This window comes from Carassius carassius, chromosome 48 (genome assembly GCF_963082965.1).
Source record: "Carassius carassius chromosome 48, fCarCar2.1, whole genome shotgun sequence".
In the NCBI taxonomy this organism is placed as follows: domain Eukaryota; kingdom Metazoa; phylum Chordata; class Actinopteri; order Cypriniformes; family Cyprinidae; genus Carassius; species Carassius carassius.
The window spans coordinates 12,298,711-12,320,869 of NC_081802.1; the positions used below are offsets into that span (position 1 = coordinate 12,298,711).

At 36.0% G+C, this 22,159-nt stretch overlaps 1 protein-coding gene across 2 annotated transcripts; it reads right to left on the reverse strand.

Annotated features, from left to right (window-relative positions):
• Nucleotides 1-1,434: 1,434 nt before the first annotated feature.
• Nucleotides 1,435-20,562, reverse strand: cfhl3 (complement factor H like 3). 2 transcript variants are annotated; one of them, XM_059544157.1, is made up of 8 exons: nucleotides 20,369-20,562; nucleotides 18,765-18,947; nucleotides 18,514-18,687; nucleotides 18,253-18,429; nucleotides 17,866-18,057; nucleotides 17,520-17,699; nucleotides 1,696-1,871; nucleotides 1,435-1,607 (listed from the first exon to the last, which is right to left on the reverse strand). In XM_059544157.1, exons 1-7 carry the CDS (start codon nucleotides 20,436-20,438, stop codon nucleotides 1,696-1,698), a joined length of 1,152 nt encoding a protein of 383 aa, XP_059400140.1. In that variant the 5' UTR covers nucleotides 20,439-20,562; the 3' UTR covers nucleotides 1,435-1,607. The 2 variants fall into 2 exon arrangements, with proteins under 2 accessions (XP_059400140.1, XP_059400139.1); XM_059544156.1 differs by lacking the exons at nucleotides 1,435-1,607; nucleotides 1,696-1,871 and adding exons at nucleotides 10,705-11,431; nucleotides 11,511-11,687 and having other exon boundaries at nucleotides 20,369-20,555.
• Between the last annotated feature and the right edge of the window lie 1,597 nt (nucleotides 20,563-22,159).

Here is a 22,159-nt window from a genome sequence, read left to right on the forward strand (position 1 = left end):
CTTCAAACATTGCAATAGTACATTCATTGCAAAACCTGTCTGTAACTGCCATTGCAAAATGTTTCCATTAGAATTGAGCAAGCTGTTGGGCTGATGAAAAATAGAGGCAGAAGAAGAGTTTGACACCTATTGATGCTGCTTAAATTGTTGTTGTCTCCTATATGACCTAATGAAGGTTTCTTCAAGTGTACAGTATATAGTAACTTATGTACTTTATATGTATGTATAGTAGACAGTAAAATGAATAACACATAATGTAAACTGCTGTCACTAAGTGTTTTGTGAGTATTGAGACAAAGTTTTATCTCAACAAAAAAAAAAAAGATAATATGCACAGTGCCCTTCTGGTGTATTAACTGCTACAGGAAAAAAGAAAATTGCTATTACCAAACCCTGAACCCTTGCTTAATATGTGAAAGGAATGAAAGTCAGCATTAGTCATGAATTCTCTGTAGGCAATATCATTTTCCACAGTGTCACATGGATCTTGTATTAACCAAGTATTTTTAAACAAGATTCAATTGAATATTTTTTAAACAATTAATTTTTCACCAAATGTTTTATGTGTAATCTGTTATCCTGTTATCTGTAATGTGTAAGACATGGTACGAATGAATTTATAAAAGTATTTCTTGAGAGTGCGTTTTTTTTCTTTTTTATTTCTGGATAACTTTATCACTCGCACCGACTAAACGACGTGGGAGTTGAGCGCGCCTTCTCCACTACTAATCTGTTATCCTTATTATAGAAACAGAAGTATGGAGTTATTATGACACCGCTTGTATAAACCTGTAGATAGAGTAACTCTCTTGCTAGTAATATGGCAGTTTTAATAGTTTGCGTGCCACTTCATTTACAATTGGGTTCATTTAGATGTGAATGAAAGACTGATTTCTATATGTTATATATAAATACAATGCAAGGAACATGTTGAAATAAAGAACACCAAAGTTAGTCATTAATATGTTTTATTTGCAAGGGTTGAAGAAATATGTTGACACAAAAGAAATAAAAGTAACAATTACTTAACTAACTCGAATATGTAACTGAAGGATATACACAGTATGCACATGGTTGTGTGTGTGTGTGTGTGTCTGTCCTTCTTCATTTTTCTTCCTTCTTTAGATGGTTGTTCAGATCTAATACAAGAAATATATGACAAATACATAATTATATGTTGAGAAATGTTTAGGGAATGTGACATTATTAGAGCACTAAAAATAAACACAAATTTCAAAGTTGAACATTCTCAACAATTATTCTTATAATGAATTAGGCTGCTTTACCTCAGTTACAAATCCAGGTTATTTTCATTTATTGTGTATATCACCTGCCAAAAAACAACTAAACAAAAAACAAACAAACACATAAATATGTATATAAACTGAAAACAATCTGAAAAAGTGAGAAACAATTGTACTCACAACTTTTGTCAATCTGCAGATTCCCGTTGGAGCACGACACATCCACATACGCTTTCATCTCACTTCCAGTGTTCCATCCATCGCTACAGTTCAGTCTATACTTTTCAGCATGCCTTATGTAGACCTTTTCTTTAGGAAGCTGTAGATTGTACCTCTTAACAATGTAATCAATTTCACAAGGTCCTAAGACAGACACAAAAAACAAAACAAAAAACAACAACATTAAAATAGTACAAAATTATCACAAATTAAAATGACAAAAATGACTCACTCAGGCATTTCGGAGGAGTCTCCCATTTCCCATCCACACACTTATAACATCCTGTTGCTTGGTGAGCACATAGTAAAACTGGCAAGCATAAGATACTGCTGTGATCACTTCATCTTTTGTACTGTTGATGCTGTAGTCTCCATGTTGAAGATATGGAGGAGGTGGACAGATCTTACCTAAACAAATATTCGTATCAGACAAATTTTGATTTACTTTGAGCAGAATTTTGTAGTGTCCACAGACAATCTTGTACACTTCATCATGTGCACTTATTTGCAAAATATTTTATAATACAGTCTACAGCAACATTCCACATTTTTGATTAAATCATCATAGATCCCATCACAGCAGGGACACTTCCTATGTGGGTAGAGACTTGTGTGTGAGGGATCTGGGAGAATAATTAGGGTGTGCTCACACTAGACAATCTTAACTCCCAATTTCTGCTGGTACTGAGACTCAAACCTTTGACTTTCAGGTTACAAATCCAACTCTCCAACAATTAGGCCACAATTGCCCCTAAATCAAACAACACCAATTAATACACCAATTAGTACACAAACAGGAGCACATATTATATATTATTCTACTTAATAAAATTAATAAACTCAGCTTGACTTTGCACAAAGGTATAACAGAAAACAGGAAATAGGAAAAATGAATGATTTGTACAGGAACTCTCATTTTCAGTTCATCTCACACATGCTTTTGTTTTCTGATTTATGATGGGGGATCAAAAATGTAATCATTTACTAAACTCAAAAGGTGGATGTTTTTACATCAGATCACTCCATGAACATGCACAATTATATTTTGATTAAAACAAAAGATGTGTCCGACGTTTACATTTGTCAACTGAACACACAGGAGGTTATACAGAATAAGTGTATTTTGGGGTATTTCTACATTTTAAGAAGTGCATTACAATATGTATAACATTTAAATTGAAGTCAATTAAATCAAATTGAAAAGAAAAATGACATCACAAATAGTGAATTTCCTTGACTTCGTCGACAACCTAATGAAAACAACTGAAATATGCAGCTAAAGATTTTTATAGAAATAGTTTTGTTCACTTAAGAACTTTTTGGTCTTTGTCTCTGAAACTCTTGCTTGCTTGTGGATCAACAAAAAGACCTTTCTGTGTATAACAATATTTACTGCAATTCACATTTGACAAACCAGAAGACAGGTTTGAGAGGTCAAACTTCTAAAGTCACATTTCACCCTCTGGATTCTAAGGGTATTTTTGGATCCTGGAGAAGTTTTGTCATGCCCTGACATTTGTGCTTTTTTCAGTTTCTTATACACATCTAAATGGCTAAAGTCTAGTCTCACTGTAAACAGCACACACTGGGCTATAATAATATGTGAGCAGCATGTATGTACATGATTGTATTTTTGAGAAAAAAAAGGTTATTCGTGGTTAGTGAAAAACTAAAAATGTTAAATCAATTGAATAAGGCAATAAAACACATACAGAACATTGATTCCCGGGACTTTTGAGAACTGGAGCTTGTAGCCTAGAATTTTCTTTCTAAATTATGTGAAAATCATCTTGTTTACTCACTCACAGAAAACAATATATTGATTTAAATTTTCTAAGACACTTTTTGTTGGTAAAAGTCATATGTGAGTAGGCTTCAACTATCATGAATATCATTGTGATTTACACCTGAGAAGACAAAAGCCTGCATAATGAGCTGCATAATGAGCCTTTCAGTCAGCTGAGTGTCACTGAGAGGGAGGAGTTACAAGAAAGAATGTGACGAAATAATTTTATGTTTTTAATTTATTTAGAATATATTTAATTATCCCACAACATAATTTAATATCCACTTGGGAGTGCAGTTAAACAGTTTATTAGGAACAATCAAAGTTGACTTTGAAACTTAATTTTTAGCATCATTACTCCAGTCACACACTCCTTCAGAAATCCTTTTAACAATCTTATTTTCTACAAAAAAAAAAAAACATTTATTGTTATTATCATCATCATTATTATTATTATTATTATTATTATTAATGTTGAAAAGAGCTGAGAATATTTTTTTCAGGTTTTTTAGAGGGGAAAAATTGAAATAGCAGCTTGCAGCATGTTTTACATTTGTTACAGTTACATTTATTTGTTACATTTATATCATTTACATGAAGCTTTTGAATGGTATAGTATTGTATATTGTTATTGAAACTTCATAATGTTTCACTTGATTATACATTTAGTCATGAATTAAAGGTTGGAAAAAGTCTTTGGGAAAAGTCTAACTAGTAAAATGTTTACACGTTATATGAAAACTAGTGCAAGTATATAAATAAATAAAAAGAGACTTACTCATGTTTATGATCTCTGCTGAATAAAGTGCTTCATTTTTTTTTCTGAGGAAATCCAAACCTCAAATCCTCAACCACATCACATCTTTTTGGGGTGAATTATGTCTAATTCCTCTCATCACAAAGCAAACAGTAAAATAAAATAAAAAACTTGAAGAACAGTCCCGCTGTAACAGACACGCCAGGCTCCAACACCAACCTATCACAGCGCACACCCTCACCGGAATACTAATCACACCCACCTGCTCCTCATCCACCTGCAATCAAGCCACTCCCATAAATACCACGCACACGCACTCAGTAAGCGTACTCTAAGGACACACGTACTCTAAGGACTAACCATAACTCTGCTTACCTCTCTCCAGCGTCTTCCTGTCTCCATCGTGTGCGTGTGTGTGTCCTCTACCTTCAGCGTCTTGTATTCTCAACCTCCGGATTCCCTTCTGGCATCCCCATCACCTGCAAGCACTTCCGGTAACAACACCACCGCTTCTTCACCCGCCGTGCATGCAAGTCCCATGGCTAAGCCGGCGCCCTTCTCTGGTTTGGCGGAGGATTGCAGCGGATTCTTACTCCAATTCTCACTGGTCCTGGAGATGCAACCGCACTTGTACCCCACTGATTGATCTAAAGTGGCCTTCCTGATTTCACAACTTCAAGGTAAAGCGCTTCAGTGGGCCGATTCCCTTTGGACACAAAATAACTCTGTCATCCGGTCTTATTCTAAATGTCTGTCAATGAATATGCTCTTAAGTTCAGGACTCTTGCGGCCACTAGCGGATGGAATGAGCAAGCCTTGAACGCTTCATCCAACTATCCATCCGCTTCGCCACTCATATGCAATCGTGCCTCAAAGAGCACCAGGGCCAGTTGTACACCAACTCACCCCTCTGCCATCCAGAGACCATCAGCTCCCCAGAACCAGCCAGCGAACCCATGCTCATCGACTCAAACAGACTCTCTGCTGTGGAACGGCAAAGGCGGCTGGCCAAGGATCTCTGCCTCTATTGAGGATCCCCGGGGCATATCATCTCCATATGCCCTGTACCCTCTCTTCGTCCCATGGTGATTCTCAAGTATCAAATGAAACCACTCACCACTATACTGCTGCTGACATCTCTCTTCCAGTTTCTGACCTTCACGATTCTGGGTCAGCCGGCAACTTCATCTCTGGCGCCCTCTGCTGCCAGATCAATCTCACTACCATTGCAACGCCGTCAGCCTACCAGGTCCATTCAATAACCAGTAAACCCTTGAGTAGAAGATGTATTCATCGCTGTGTCAGTCCGCTTACAGGCGCAAGGTTACATCCGTCCATCTACCTCCCCTGCTGCTTCCAGTTTCTTCTTCGTGGAGAAAAAGGACGGAGGCTTGCGGCCCTGCATAGATTACCGATCACTGAACAATATCACTGTCAAGTTCCGCTATCCCCTTCCTCTTGTCCCTGCTGCCCTGGAACATCTCCGTTGTGCCACTGTCTTCACCAAGTTGGACCTCCACAGTGCATACAACCTCATCTGGATACATGAGGGGGACGAGTGGAAGACAGCGTTTATCACCCCTACTGGCCACTATGAATAGCTTGTCATGCCGTATGGTCTAGTCAATGTCCCCTCCGTATTCCAGGACTTCATTCATGAGGTGCTCCGGGAGTTACTCCACTAGTTCGTCCTTGTCTACATTGATGATATCCTCATTTACTCCCGGAGCCTAGCGGAACATCGTCACCACGTTGCGGAGGTCCTGCAACGCCTGTGTACCGTAACACTCACTGCGTTGTCTTCTGTTGTGTGGGCATATTCAAGCTTTTTTTGTATACAAAAAAAGTAGACCCTTTACAGATTTGATTGATGTATTGCTCTTATCTTTACTATCAAAACTGAAAGTGCAATTTAAGTTCTTTTTGGTGTTATCATGAGATAATGCCTCATAACGCGTATAAACGTTAATCGACTTCAAAGTAACATACAGTTAAACAGGAAGCAAAAAGTAAGTTGCAAAAATAATTTATGTTTTAGTTGCTGTGCTGTACAGATTACGCATGATAATTTTTTTTTATCTGGTAAGTGTACTTTATATTTCAAGAAGAACAGTATTTGATAAATGAATCTGTCCCACAAAGCATTGTAAAGAAAAATAAAATAAAATTACAGAAATGAGTGAGATGACAGATGTTTCAGAATATACAAGCTTGCAATAACACATTGCAAAATATATCTGTAATTGCGATTGCAATACTGCAGTGGAAAAAGCTGAGACATTGATAAAGACATTGATACTTAATGAAAATTTTTTATTGTTGTCCTCATATGACCTAGATGATCCTCCTCATCTCCTCATTTTTAAAAAAAACTTTTTTTGCACAAGTTGGATGTCATTTACTGGATCTTACACTGTGGGCGATTGATAAACACTGATATGTTAAACTCAAAGGTCTTTTACTTTGTATGTAAATAGATGTGTTTGCTGAGTTTTGGCTCATTCAAAAGGCTGAATTTGACATTCATCCTTAATGTAGAAGTAAACATTATATGAGCAGTTTTATTTTCTATTCATAAAAAAAAATTCCAGAATGAGCAACAAGGTTTTACATTTAGCGTAGAGTTAAGCTTCTGGTGCTACGGTAGTTTTGGACCAAAGGTTTGATAAACTTCCTATACATTTTATAACTAATATATATATATATATATATATATATATATATATATATATATATATATATATATATATATATTGTGGCGGGGTGGAAGGAATACGCAGGAGCAAACTCAAGTGTAAAGCCCCGGAGGGTGGATTTTATTATACAGTGAAGGGTTGCGGGGGTGATGGCGGTGATTCGGCGTGCACAGGTGCTCTCACTCGGGTCCAGGTGCAGGTGAGTGTGGAGTGCTCGTGGCAATGTCTTCCAGTCACAGGCTGCTTTCTGGAAGGCAGAGAGAGGAGAGTCAGTGTGCTAGCTTGTGGAGAGGCTTCTCACCCTTTTCCTGTGTGCATGATGTTTATATGAGGCCCGGCTGATGAGAGGCAGGTGCGGGCGATCAGCCCGTGATGAGCCTCGAGCCGGTGCTCCTTGTGAATTACTAGGGCGACGCTGATGTGGAATCGGGAAGCTCGTCACACTCACAAAAACGCTCATACATGGGTCTTTGTGCTGGGTCTGGGTGCAGACCATATCGCTTCGACCTTCTTCTCCTGTGGTCGGATGAGTCCCCATCCGACTTGGAAGCCCAGGTACTTTGCCTCTGTCAAGCCCAGATGGCACTTCCGGGGATTAGCTCCATCAGCACCCTCCACAGACGGTCCAGGTGGTCTTCCCAGCGCTCGGAGTGGATGACCACGTCATCCAGGTATGCTGCGGCATAGGCCTGGTGAGGCCGCAGTAAGAGGTCCATCATACGTTGGAACGTGGCTGGGGCCCCATGTAGGCCGAACGGGAGGGTCCGGTATTGCCAGTGCCCACCAGGGGTACTGAAGGCGGTCTTGGGCTTGGCGGCTACAGATAGGGGAACCTGCCAGTATCCCTTGGTGAGGTCCAGGGTGGAAATATTGCGGGCCCTTCCCAGGCGATCGAGAAGTTCATCAACCCGAGGCATGGGGTAGCCGTCGAACGTCGAGACCTCGTTCAGGCGGCGGAAGTCATTGCAGAAGCGGAGGGTGCCGTCGGGCTTGGGGACCATATTGATAGGGCTGGACCAAGGGCTGTTTGATGGCTCAATTACCCCTAACTTCAGCATTTGTTGAATTTCCTCTTCAATAGCCTGCCGACGAGCCTCTGGGACACGGTAGGGCCGTTGCCGGATGATGACTTTCTGTTATACAGTTTTTGTAACTTTTGTAATTTAGATCCCTTCCTAAAACATGAAAGAGTTATTGTCTGTACTGGACTGACTGAGACCTCAGACTGAGACCACGGTTATCCATTTAGTCTCATATTCGCTATGAGTTTTGCAACACACATTGCCTCTAAAAACAGAAAGACCAAGCATACTCCACATGCACCACATTTCTGTCTTTAGCCTGTGTTGAAAAGAAAAACTTGGATGAAAAAGTCCGCCTTAACATTCTGATCCTGCTGATTCTGATTCGGATGCCATCAAGCGGTATCTCTGGTCGTAATCAGTCCTTCACTGACCAATCAGCATTCATTAGCAGAATGCTAGCGTGTTATGGGCAACAACAACTCATCCTGTAAGAAATCAAAAGGACAAAAGTACTCGTTCATTCAACTTTCGACCTATAACCCATGTTGAACTTGCAAAACCTATTTACTTAGTAAACATTACTTAGTAAACTTAGTAAACATTACTTAGTTTACTTAGTAAACATAGCATAAGCAGTTGTCCTGCCAATTTTCTTTTAAAACTATATTCAGATTTTGATTTACAGCCATTTGAAATGTAAATTGTTTTGCTCTTCCAGATGATTCTACTGGGCCCCTGGGGATGGGAGAGCAGGAAACAATGAACAGATATATTCTCATCATTGGCAACAAACTGTTAGACATATTTTTTAGGTTGTCTTTTCAAAAACATACCACTATGTAAATTGGAAGTCATACTTATCTTAGAATTAAGACACCAAAAAAACTGCATAAGTGCCCATTTGGAAAGAGCTCAATTTATTTCATTAGATCAAGAGCAAGAATACAGTGCTGACAGTAAACAAAGACAACAAATACATATTGTGACACTTCATTATACTATTACACAAGGCCAATGTGTCATTCAGTAAGACAATGTGCGACCATGTGCAGTTTATGGTGCACAAGCCATGCAATTCATGCAATGCAAAGAATCATAATATAAAAGACCTAATTCATAAAAAATGTATCATCTTTGTCCTCCTTAGGTGTTAAACATCAGTAATGTGCATGATCATCTTCATTATAATACAGAACAGAATTCATGTTGATCTTTCCTTGATTCATCTCCTTCAGTTGTGCATGGATTCATGCAGTCTCTTCTAATGCAGTTTTCTGCCTGCTCTTCATCATCAACTGAATTTCATTAATATGACTAAAAGTTAATGTCTTAATTAAAACAACCATGGTGATTATATGTGTTGTTTACAAAATTAAATGGTGTATTTACCAAAAACCATCTCTAGTACAGAATATTCACCATACTTTATATAACACGATATACAGGAAAAATGTATGATTTGTACAGGAACTCTCATTTTCAGTTCATATCACAAATGCTTTTGTTTTCTGATTTAGGTCTCTGTTTGTATGATGGGGGATTAAAAAGTTAATAATTTACTAAAGTCAAAAGGTGGATGCTTTTACATCAGACCATTCCATGAACATGCTCAAATATATTTTGATTAAAACAAAAGGTTTTTCTGACGTTTACATTTGTCAGCTGAATACACAGGAGGTTATTTAAGTGTATTTTTTTGATATTTCTACGTTTTAAGAAGTGCATTTCAATATTTATAACATTTAAATAAAAAAGAAAAATGACATTACAAATAATAAACCGCCTTCACTTTGTCGACAACCTAATGAAAACTACTGAAATATGAAGCTAAAGATTTTTATAGAAACTCTAGTTTTGAGTTCTCTGAAACCCTTGCTTTTTTGTGGATCAACAACAAGACATCACTTTTAACAAAGACCTCTCTGTGTACAACAATTATTACTGAAATTCACATTTGATAAACCAAAAGACAGGTTTGAGAGGTCAAACTTCTGAAGTCACATTTAAGTAATATACAGTTAAACAGGAAGCAAAAAGTAAGTTGCAAAATAATCAATGTTTTAATTGCTGTGCTGTACAGATTACACCTGATCATTTTTTTCATTTATGTTTTTCCTCTGGTTAGTGTATATTATATTTTAAGAAGAACAGTATTTGATAAATGTATCTGTCCCACAAAGCATTGTAAAGAAAAAAAATCTACAGAAATGAGTGAGATGACAGAAGTTTCAGAATATACAAACTTGCAATTACACATTGCAAAATATATCTGTAACTGCAATTGAAATCTGAGATAGATAAAGATTTTGATACATAATGCAAAAAAAAAAAAAAAAAAACATGTTGTTGTCCCCGTATGTCATAGATGATCCTCTTACACTGACTATATAAGTATTGGTTCTTTTTTTGTTGTTGTTTTTTCTTCTCGTACAAGTTGGACGTCATTTACTGGATCTCACACTGTGGGCGATTGATAAACACTGATATGTTAAACTCAAAGGTCTTTTACTTTGTATGCAAATATTTGTGTTTGCTGAGTTTTGGCTCATTCAAAAGGTTCAAAATGAGTGTTCCCCAACCCCTCACCCCCCCCCCCCCCCCGAACTTTAACATTTATCATAAATGAAAAACTTAACATTATTTGAGCAGTTTTAGTTACTATTCATAAAAAATCCAAAATAAGCAACAAGGTTTTACATTTCCCATAAAATTAAGCTCAGGTGCTACAGTAGCTTTGGACCAAAGGTTTGATAAACTCCCTATAAATTAAAGAAAATTATTAATTTGATCACTGTTTCATAGGTTCAGTAACAGGGTTGAAGGCTGAAATTAAAGTATGTGTTCATCGCTTTATAATAATGGATGAAACATTATGTACTTGTGACAACTATTTGTCATGCAGTAGAAAACCAATTATGTCACTTCTTAAAGATCAGTTACTGTTACCTTTTTTCACCAAATAAACAATCAATGGAAAATGGCTAATTCAAGCAAATTTATTTGTATAGAGTGTTTCACATAGCAGCTTTACAAAAAGTCATAATGTTATGATTACATTGTCTTAGTGCTTTGCCAAAAAGCGTGAAGCAACTCTACCACCAAGTGGTTCCTGTGAGAAATTTCGAGTGATATTGATAGTTTGTCATGATCACATTGTACAAACAAAATGGCCTACCAAACACATTAAAAACTGCAATAATATTACAGATTTACTTGAGTCCTCTGAGAACAGTTTCTCTGAACTTGATAACTGACAGTAGATACTTAAATTTATTATGGGGCAAATCTATACATTCATACTCAGAAGTGAGTTAAACCTGACAAAATCTCTTATTACCTCTTTTTAGGGATGTCTTCTTTTGTATAAAAATAAATGTCTAATTTTTACTTAATGGGGTACCTCAGTCACCGTCCAGTTAAAACTTAGTTACCTAAAGAAACAACCAAATAAATAACAAATCAATAATTGTATAGATTAACAATATGACTAATTCAGGTTCTGAAAATGAAACAATACTCACAACTTTTGTCAATCTGCAGATTCCCGTTGGAGCACGACACATCCACATACGCTTTCATCTCACTTCCAGTGTTCCATCCATCTCTACAGTTCAGTCTATACTTTTCAGCATGCCTTATGTAGACCTTTTCTTTAGGAAGCTGTAGATTGTACTTCTCAACAATGTAATCAATTTCACAAGGTCCTATGACAGAGTCAAGCATAAACATAACATTAAAAACAATACAAATCTATCATAAATTAAAATGACAAAAATGACTCACTCAGGCATTTTGGAGGAGTCTCCCATTTCCCATCCACACACTTATAAACATCCTGTTGCTTGGAAAGCACATAGTAAAACTGGCAAGTGTAAGATACTGCTGTGATCACTTCATCTTTTGTACTGTTGATGCTGTAGTCTCCATGTTGAAGATATGGAGGAGGTGGACAGGTCCTACCTAAAAAAAAAAAAACAATATCACATTTACATTTACATCCATTATACATCCAGCATTATAATGTCCATTCAAGTTTTTATGCGTCATCCTTTTGGAATGTACGGAGACATGGCATACAGGAAAAAAAAAAACCTTAATAAAAAGTAGACTTCAAGTTTATTTTATTACGTATACTTAAGTAAAGTTCAAGTATATTTTTAAGTATACTTTACGTAGCAAGTATACAAATATAAGTATTCGTGTAGTGCTGCAAGTATACTCATAAGTTTTTTTTTTTAAGTTAACTTTACATCATACTTTAAGTATACTGCTATGTCCCTATTTAGGTTTTAATTTTGTAAATTTTGTTATATGAATATCTGAACATACAAAACATTTAAAGAAAGATCAGGGTATCTGCTTGTAAACATTTTATTCTAGCTGCATGCATTATTTTTTTAACACTTTAATGTGGGTAAGTTTAATAAAAAAGTAAACAATAAAGAAATAACATTCTGAACAAAAAGCTGAAAAAATAAAAAAAAACTATGAATTGGATTCAGAATGATAATCAAAACGTAGATGGAGTCGATCAACACCCAAAAGCTTGACTGTAATTATTACCTCTTCATCGGTCAACATTTTATTCCATAATGTTACAGTTTTGATGCTGTTTCATGTCAGATGATCATGTTAGATTAGTGTTCGTATCTGTTGTTTTGTTTTTTCTTCTTCATCTGTTTTTTTAATTTTTTTATTCTGTGCAGAAGATGTGTACTAGCACCCTCTACCATATAATAATGAAAACACGGATTCTAGGAGTATAGCTCAAATATATTTAGACTAGACTAAATTTTTAATCTAATTAATTACATGATGTGGTGATTAATTAATTGAATTAATCACACATCAAACTTGGAGAAATTACTCCCAAAAGATCATTTAAAGTAAATGTTGTGTAAAGCATCAAACAGGCATTACAAAAAGTATGTTCAGCAAGAAATATTTTGTTTGATAAAATTGATTACAGATAGCCTACTCTTTTGGACCATGTGAGTAAAGATGACAGAATTCTCATTTTTGGTTGGGTGAACTATAACTTAAATAATTTATTTTCTTAATTTTATTACAACCCGAATTCCAGAAAAGTTGGGACGTTTTTTAAATTTTAATAAAATGAAAACTAAAGGAATTTCAAATCACATGAGCCAATATTTTATTCACAATAGAACATAGATAACGTTGCAAATGTTTAAACTGAGAAATTTTACACTTTTATCCACTTAATTAGCTCATTTAAAATTTAATGCCTGCTACAGGTCTCAAAAAAGTTGGCACGGGGGCAACAAATGGCTAAAAAAGCAAGCAGTTTTGAAAAGATTCAGCTGGAAGGAACATCTAGTGATTAATTAAGTTAATTGATATCAGGTCTGTAACATGATTAGCTATAAAAGCTTTGTCTTAGAGAAGCAGAGTCTCTCAGAAGTAAAGATGGGCAGAGGCTCTCCAATCTGTGAAAGACTGCGTAAAAAAATTGTGGAAAACTTTAAAAACAATGTTCCTCAACGTCAAATTGCAAAGGCTTTGCAAATCTCATCATCTACAGTGCATAACATCATCAAAAGATTCAGAGAAACTGGAGAAATTTCTGTGCGTAAGGGACAAGGCCGGAGACCTTTATTGGATGCCCGTGGTCTTCGGGCTCTCAGACGACACTGCATCACTCATCGGCATGATTGTGTCAATGACATTACTAAATGGGCCCAGGAATACTTTCAGAAACCACTGTCGGTAAACACAATCCGCCGTGCCATCAGCAGATGCCAACTAAAGCTCTATCATGCAAAAAGGAAGCCATATGTGAACATGGTCCAGAAGCGCCGTCGTGTCCTGTGGGCCAAGGCTCATTTAAAATGGACTATTTCAAAGTGGAATAGTGTTTTATGGTCAGACGAGTCCAAATTTGACATTCTTGTTGGAAATCACGGACGCCGTGTCCTCCGGGCTAAAGAGGAGGGAGACCTTCCAGCATGTTATCAGCGTTCAGTTCAAAAGCCAGCATCTCTGATGGTATGGGGGTGCATAAGTGCATACGGTATGGGCAGCTTGCATGTTTTGGAAGGCTCTGTGAATGCTGAAAGGTATATAAAGGTTTTAGAGCAACATATGCTTCCCTCCAAACAACGTCTATTTCAGGGAAGGCCTTGTTTATTTCAGCAGGACAATGCAAAACCACATACTGCAGCTATAACAACAGCATGGCTTTGTCGTAGAAGAGTCCGGGTGCTAACCTGGCCTGCCTGCAGTCCAGATCTTTCACCTATAGAGAACATTTGGCGCATCATTAAACGAAAAATACGTCAAAGACGACCACGAACTCTTCAGCAGCTGGAAATCTATATAAGGCAAGAATGGGACCAAATTCCAACAGCAAAACTCCAGCAACTCATAGCCTCAATGCCCAGACGTCTTCAAACTGTTTTGAAAAGAAAAGGAGATGCTACACCATGGTAAACATGCCCCGTCCCAACTATTTTGAGACCTGTAGCAGAAACCAAAATTGAAATGAGCTCATTTTGTGCATAAAATTGTAAACTTTCTCAGTTTAAACATTTGCTATGTTATCTATGTTCTATTGTGAATAAAATATTGGCTCATGTGATTTGAAAGTCTTTTAGTTTTCATTTTATTAAAATTTAAAAAACGTCCCAACTTTTCCGGAATTCGGGTTGTATTATTACTATGAAAATGTGAAATTATTTATTTAATGAAATAATACTCTAAATAATAAACTAAAACCGCCAGTTGGTGTTGGTAAATGTCTTAATGATCAAGTCATTGAGTCATTTATTCATTCATTTAAATCGTTCAAATAGCTGATTAATTCAGGAGTGAAGTAAATGGTTCTTTATGAATGGTTCATTGAATCATTAGGCTTGTTCAACTTGAAACGGATCATCACCATCAGACCGATTGGTGTGTGAAATCAAAGTACCACAAGAGCTTAGAGAGCAGACGACTCCTTGTGCTTTAGAATCGCTCTCACGGGTACTGTTGGTTGATGTCACACAATGATCAGTCTGTGCAGCGCCACTTCAAAGCCAACACATATGCACATAAAAAAAAAAACCTTTTGCCAATGGTTCAACGTGCCAAATGGTACACCAAATTCATTCAAAACGTGGATTAAGAAATGAAATGCTGCTGTGGGTTGCACGGAGATGAACAGTTCTGCATTGTCTTTATCTGGCTTTTATTCTGGCTGGCAAAATTGATCAAAACAGACAACATTGTATAAAATAACGCAATATTAAATTCTTAATGAACTGTTGTATAAGATGAGTAGGCCTTTTAGTACATCGAGGAAAATAATTATTAAAAAGTGCGCACGATTTATTAATGTTTTCCTTGAATGACATGTGCGGGTGTAACGCCAGGCCAGCAGAGGGAGCTCTTGCCTGAGTTTTGACTGTGAGCTCTTTTTCTGCAGCTACTTCCTGTTTGGCGGCCATATTAACTTGGCCACCACATTGCATCTTTGTGAAGGATTGCCAGTTTACTCTGCTTTATCAAGTGTTTGTTTCACTGTGTAGTTCTCATCGGCTTCCGCATCAACTCCATTACAATGGGGCTCCGTATGTAAGGGATAACCCATGGGTATAGATATGCATTTCAAAATTTTTATGTACAACATGGAGACAAAAAGGAACCACCTGAGGAGCAGCTAATTATCCCATTCAACATGGTCACTTTATGAGCAAGGTTATTTTCGTAAACGTAAACTGAAACTAAGATGAAAACTATTAGTTAAAAAAAAAACATTTTCGTTAACTGAAATAAAATGTAAAATTTTGAACAAATGAAACGAAACTATCAAAAGTTATTGAAAAACTAACTGAAATAAAATAATAGTTATCAAAAATAAGTATTTGTTTTCATAATAAATAAGCTCTCATCCCATGGCGGAAAATCTGACGTGTTTTGGTTTAAAACCAAACAGGCTGTATAATACATTTACCTGTAGATGGCGCTTTATGCATGTGAGGTTAGGTGAGGCTGACAGCAACATCAGTTAACTGATAAATACATTTTATTCTGGTCTGTTTGTTTAAAGTAAAATTGAACACTACGCACACACTTGAAGATTGTGTTCTAGTCTGTTAGTGCAAGTAATATTAACACTACACACATGCACATTTGAAACCTTTAAGATTGTATTAGTTTGTTTTTGCTAAATTAATATTCAATACATACACACAAACGCAAAAAGATTTAATCTTTAATATGTATGTTTGTTCATATGCATGTTCATCATGTATTGTGTACATTTAAGGTGCATTTGTTTGGTTCTTTTTGGCATCTCAAACCTATGTTATTTTTATCAAGAGTTAACTGTAAACTGTGCAAACATTACATTTTGCTGAAAATAAATGTCTTGCTTTGCTTTCTTTGGTATACATTAGAAGTGTTCTGTTAGCTGCTAAACTATAATTACTAAAACAATAACTGAAATGAAATAAAATCAAAACTAAATAGAAATGTGTTTGTAAAATAAAAACTAAACTAAAACTAACAAAACCATTCATGAAAATAACTAAAACTAAACTTAAATGTAAAGCTAAATTGAAAACGATAATCAATGATTTAAAAAAGCAAAACTATAATAACATTGCATTTAAGCACATTTTTTTTACTGGAAGGGTAAAAACGATGGTTATTTTCATCAGTTGCTTTGGCTTGTTAGATCTAGCATTCTCCACATTTTAAATTAGAAAGAGCAGGGCTTAATGCTAAGTTTAGTTTCTACTGGTCCAGTGGGGCATGTGTCAAAGTTGACCCAGTTAAATTTTCATTGGTCCCACCACAAAAAAATAAATAAAATAAAAAATAATATTTTTTTTGACTTGCGTAACCTCATGTTCTAATATATTCTTTTAAATGTTTCAGTTATTATTTCCAGTTTCAATACAAATAAACAAATTACAAGCAGTATCACAAATAAAAACAACAAAACAAAAGGTACGGTACAAATGAAATAAACAGTGTTATAAGTTTTTAAGTCTGACTCATAGAAGTATTCAGGTACAGAAATTGAATAATCAAATATAAAATAAAAGTGTATAGTATTAGTCTATTAAATGCAATATTTTAAAATCTTTATTAATGCTACAAATGCTATTTAGCCACCAGCTGTGAGTGATTTTATTTTTGTCCTGGGTTGTTTAATTACCATTAAATGACAGACAGCAGCAGGTATATTAGGCTGCTGTCATTTTAAGAGCTAATGCACAGACTAAATATACAGACACACATTAGGGTTCTCACATCAGAAAATAGCCTATAATGTAGGATTGATGCTGCCTTCACATGCCTTTGGAGTTGATGGGAGAAACATAGCTTTAGTTCTGTAAAGTTGTATTTGTTTTCCCTTCAGCATCTACATTGCTTTCTCTTGACGTTATGTATTGAACAAAGTGAAGATAGCATTTATTCGACCGAGACTGCAGAATTGTCATCAAGCTTAATATCTATATTGTCTAATGTTTATATGGCTACTAATGAATGGAATGATACATTTTATTCAAAACCTTTTGGATATTGACTAAATATATTTTATACTTTTTGGCTTTAATGAGATTGCCCCTAGAAAGAGGCAAGAATGAACTCATGAATGGGCCATGAGTCCTGTTCCTTCAGACAACAAAGCACTTGCCTTGAACATGACAAACTCATAATTAAAACTTGAGAAGAGGGAAGTAGGCAATTTTCCAATAATGTGTATCTGTGAGAATGTTTCTATGTCTCAGATCTTTCTGCAGTAACTTTTAACAGCAAAATTTATTGGCGACTCACTTTTGCAATCAAACGTTCCGTTCCATTTTCCATTGTGGCACATCAAAACTCCTCTTGGAATTTGATTGTAAGGATTATTGCATGTGTATTGCAGTATCTCAAAGTTGCTGTATTCAGTTTTCTCATCTGACAGTGTCACAAACTGCAAGTTCTTTGTTGGTTGGGAGCACTGAACCTTTCCTATAGGAAGCAAAACATATATAAGATACAATTAGTTCATTGTAAGGTGTTAATGTTGATGGTAGTTCAGATAGAAGAAAATTATTAAATTTGATTAACACTTTGCTTCTGATTTATAGACATGTATAACACATTCTATAACAAAGCTGGTGGAATATGTCAGTACCTCCACATTGTGGATATGGGTAATTCCACCTCCCATCTAGCAGGCATTCAATTGCACGTTGGCCGTAAAACCTCATGTTGTCATCAGTGCATCGAAAAACTAAGATATGTCCAGGTGTATAAGGTAAAGCGATGCTCGGATATCCAAATATAATTTTTATATTTTTGAGTTCTTGCTCCTGACAGGTACCATCTGTATATGAAGATAATTTATTTTTGAATACTAAACAATACTTTAACGGTAGTCCTTTTTATTAGTATTATGCTAATATAAAATTCAACTGATGTATGGTCATAGTTGCACATATGAAACATGGATCATTCAGTCAGAATTTATATTGCATCTTACAAGTTAAAAGTAATAAAATAAAATCAAGCTGTAACATACCAGAGCATCGCTGTATGCCTGTCCACTGGCCCTGGGGATTACAAGTAATTTCTACAGGCTCCTCTGGTTCAAATCCAGGACGACATTTATATTGTATTTTTGAATTGATTCTGTAGATTGCTCTCGGTTGTCCCACAATCTCTGCATTTGGAATTTTTGGCGGATTACACATCATTTCTAAAAAAAAAACCAAACATCCACATAATCATAGAATTTAAATTATATGACTTTTTGAAGATTTTAACATTGGACAGAACATACCAGCACACAGTGGTTTTGGTGTCCATCCGTCTCGTGTACATGTGACCACTTCAGCTAATTTACGATATCCAGACTCACAACTGTAAGATCTCTTGTCTCCCAAATTCAGATCTCCACTAAAGTAATATTTTGGGAGATACACGTGCTGGTTGATTGGAACTTCACATCTGCTCTCTGAAACAAGATTCACATGCTTTTGGTAACACAGTGAGTTCAGCAGTAAATCCTGAAGTGTTTCTCTACTATCTTACCCTTACAAGTAGGCTTGTAATCCCACTTCCCATTGTTTGTGCAAGTAAATGTTTCCTGTTTATTAAAGGCCTGGTTTTTGGCAGAACAGATAATCACCACCGTTTCTCCAGCTTTGAAATTTGTTTTTCCCATTGGAATGGTTCTTATTACTTCAGGTTCGGATACCTCAAGCTGACAAGTTACTGTAAAGACATAATGCAAAGCTAAGTTCAAATAAATGTCAAGTATGTAAAAAAAGTTATACAGTACATATGACTACTGCTTTGTGTATGTTTGGATTGTATCTGTGCTATACACAATGTTTCCAGGATTAGTTATGTAAGGTTCTAAGCATTTCAACTGACCCTTAAATAAATCAAGAAACTGTGGTATTAAACTATGAATTTTGGAACGGGCCCGCTCCAAACTCCGTTCTCCGTACAATGAATGTCACTATTTCTGTCTAGCTTTTTGTCAGAAGATACACACTCAAAATGAATAACATCGCCATAAGTTCCTTCCTTTGTGTTGCCAGATGCAGTCACTTCTCCATCTGTGTGAATCACAGGGCATCTCACCTCTGTGAAATAAATGAACTGATTTAGGTTGGGTTTCCTGATAAATCGCTCTCCATGAAATGTTATTTAAACATTGGAGCAACGCCTGTTTCCCACACCAGCATCTAGGCCGCTCACTATTAAGTACAACTCAAGCACATCATTAACAGGAGCTGTCAGTTTCCAATTTTCTACCGATTTCTTCCGATGTTTATCTCCCAACATGAAAATTTTGCACAACTGCATTGACAGGCAGAAAGTGCCTCAAAAACCTTCTGGATGGGTAAATAATTATCACAGAGCTGGCCGGAAATTTCAATGGTATCATTCATAGATTAGAATTGTTTTCATGTACCATGCAATGAAAATCACAGACAGGGACAGAATTATCCCACCCTTTGATTCTACAGTGACGCCGATTGATTCTGCTTATCATTTTGTACCTACAAACCAAACACAAAGTTTTTAAGTAGAAGAAGTGTCAAGTTGAAGAGGACATATTTGAACTGAATTCACAAAGAGAGCAGAGGGAAGCGAATAAAATGCTGTGCATGAAGTACATTTACCCTTTCTTGCAAGTATACTCCACTGTTGCTCCATAAGTATAATCTTTTCCCTCTACAAGTTTAAAGTTACCATTTGGTGTTTCCCCTGGGTGACCACATTTTTTCTCTACAGAAATCAAACAACTGTGATGAGTGCCAATCTGTTCAGGTGCAAATTTTTATTTCATAAAAAATGAAGTGGTCATATTGGCTGTTTTCTTACTTGAGCATCTTTGTGCAATGAACATCAGCCATTGTCCATTTTTATACTTTAACTTATAAAAGCCAATATAACCTGTCATGCAGTTCACGCTTACTGATTCACCATCAGCATATGAAACATTTAAAACTTGTTGTGTGTTTTTGTATGTAATGTCCTCTCCAAGACATTCTGAGAAGCACAAATAACACACAAAAAGATGAACTAGATCACCTTCTAAAACCACTTAAGGTCAGTAAAAAGTGTTGGATGTGCATATATAATATGTATAACATTCTACGTCTGAAAATTAATAGACTCACCTTGTCCTTGCACAAAGGTAACAGAAAACAGAAAGCAAGAAAAGCTGATGATTTGTACAGGAACTCGCATTTTCAGCTCGCCTCACAAACTGTCTTGAGCTGTAGTTTTTTTTTTTTTTTTTGATTTTTTTTTTTTTTGGTCTGCATTTGTATAGTGGGGGATCAAAAAGTGAATCATTTACCAAAGTTAAATGGAGGAAGCTTTTGTATCAGACCACCCCTGTGACCGCCCACAAGGATTTTTAGTTTAAAATAAAATAAAGTTTTATCTGATATCTTTCATCTCGCACAATAACAGGAAAGAGCAAAGGAGCAAATCCCAAAAAAGACTGAGGCCTTCTCATCTTCCTCTGTTTTCTTTCGCTTTCTTGTTGAATTTGGTAAAGGCAACAGAAAGTATTTTAAGAAATAACCTGACATTCACATATCAGCGGGTGATGCAACCAGAGTAAAGTTTATTCAGTGAGAGTCAAGCAAGATGATCTAGGACATTTGTGAACACGTGGCACAGTATTGAGTATGGAGAAATTAAAACCCTTTATGAACTTTGATCTGGTTGCATCACCCGCTAATACATGAATATCAGGTTGTTTCTTCAACTGTGTCTTTACTTTTGGTCCCATGGACAAAATTACAGTCCCTGAAAGTGAAATCAGTTTCTGTTGGCTGATGTTGCAGCCATCTTATTTAGTAAGCTAACCAAGGCTCCATTTATATGATAAAAAATACAGAAAATATGTAATATTCCAAAATATTTAATCAGAATGAGCTTTATTGCCAGGCATGTTTACACATATGAGGAATTTGTGACAGAAGCTTCCGCATTGCGACAGAATGACAGCAACAGAACAAAAAAACACATAATAAAAGAATAAAAAATACAAACAAGAAGGTAATGAATAACAGTATACAAACTGTCAATTGTATGTGCAGATATATTGCAATAGACAGTTTTGTAAGTAAACGACAGGTAAATTATGTGCAAATTTGAAGTGTGGACTAAGTATGTGTGTTAGATAAATAAGAGTATGTGTATAAATAGTGCTGTGTGTTCCAGTTATTGTCAAGTGTTCATTAGATGGATTGCTGGGGGACGGTGTCTTGTAATTGGTGATCTCCTTTAGACCTTTCCACACTGATGCTGAGTCGCTGAGTTTTTCCTTATTATTTTTTCTGAATAATTTCTCTTTGCCACTCTGATCTACTTATTGAGCAGTAGTGTAAATGTATAAATAAAATCACACATAACAATATTTATTATATATATAAAGATTTTATAGATATTATTATTATTATTATTATTTTCTATGTGCCACTTATAAAGGACACATGCTTATTTGTTGTATACTCTGAGGAAAACTAGATGGTCTTTCCCCTTTAATGCTGTTGTAATACTTTATATCCTCCACTAGAGGACAGAAATGACCCTTGGAATAAGTTCCTCAGGATCTATCCAGATGCCACAAGAACTCACAGTATCTGTACCACAGAAAGTAGCATGTTGTAAAATGCTTCACTGTTTATATAGATATATTGTGAACGTATCAGTCGTCTTCTTACGTGGACGAGCAAATTATCTGAGATGCACGTCCTGATTTTGCTGAGTTAGATGTGTTCCTAGATCAACATATTTTGTTGACCCTGGAACAACATTTTACTCCAAAAATGTATTCTTGGCCACATCCCTACACCTAAACCTAACCTTAACCATGAGTGATCCTTAAAATCAGAGGAAATGATAGATGAATGACACTGATGTACAAGCACCAAACAGTGATTTTAAGCGTAAAC

Bases quoted from the DNA above. Each gene is read 5' to 3' on its own strand.
- cfhl3 (XM_059544156.1), bottom strand. From the start codon at position 20,438: ATGCGAGTTCCTGTACAAATCATCAGCTTTTCTTGCTTTCTGTTTTCT. The intron at 18,430-18,513 runs GTATGTTCTGTC...TTTTTTTTTTAG, and splicing joins ACCAAAACCACTGTGTGCTG to AAATGATGTGTAATCCGCCA. The intron at 11,688-17,519 runs GTGAGTCGCCAA...TTTTTTTTTTAG, and splicing joins CGGAACGTTTGATTGCAAAA to GTAGGACCTGTCCACCTCCT.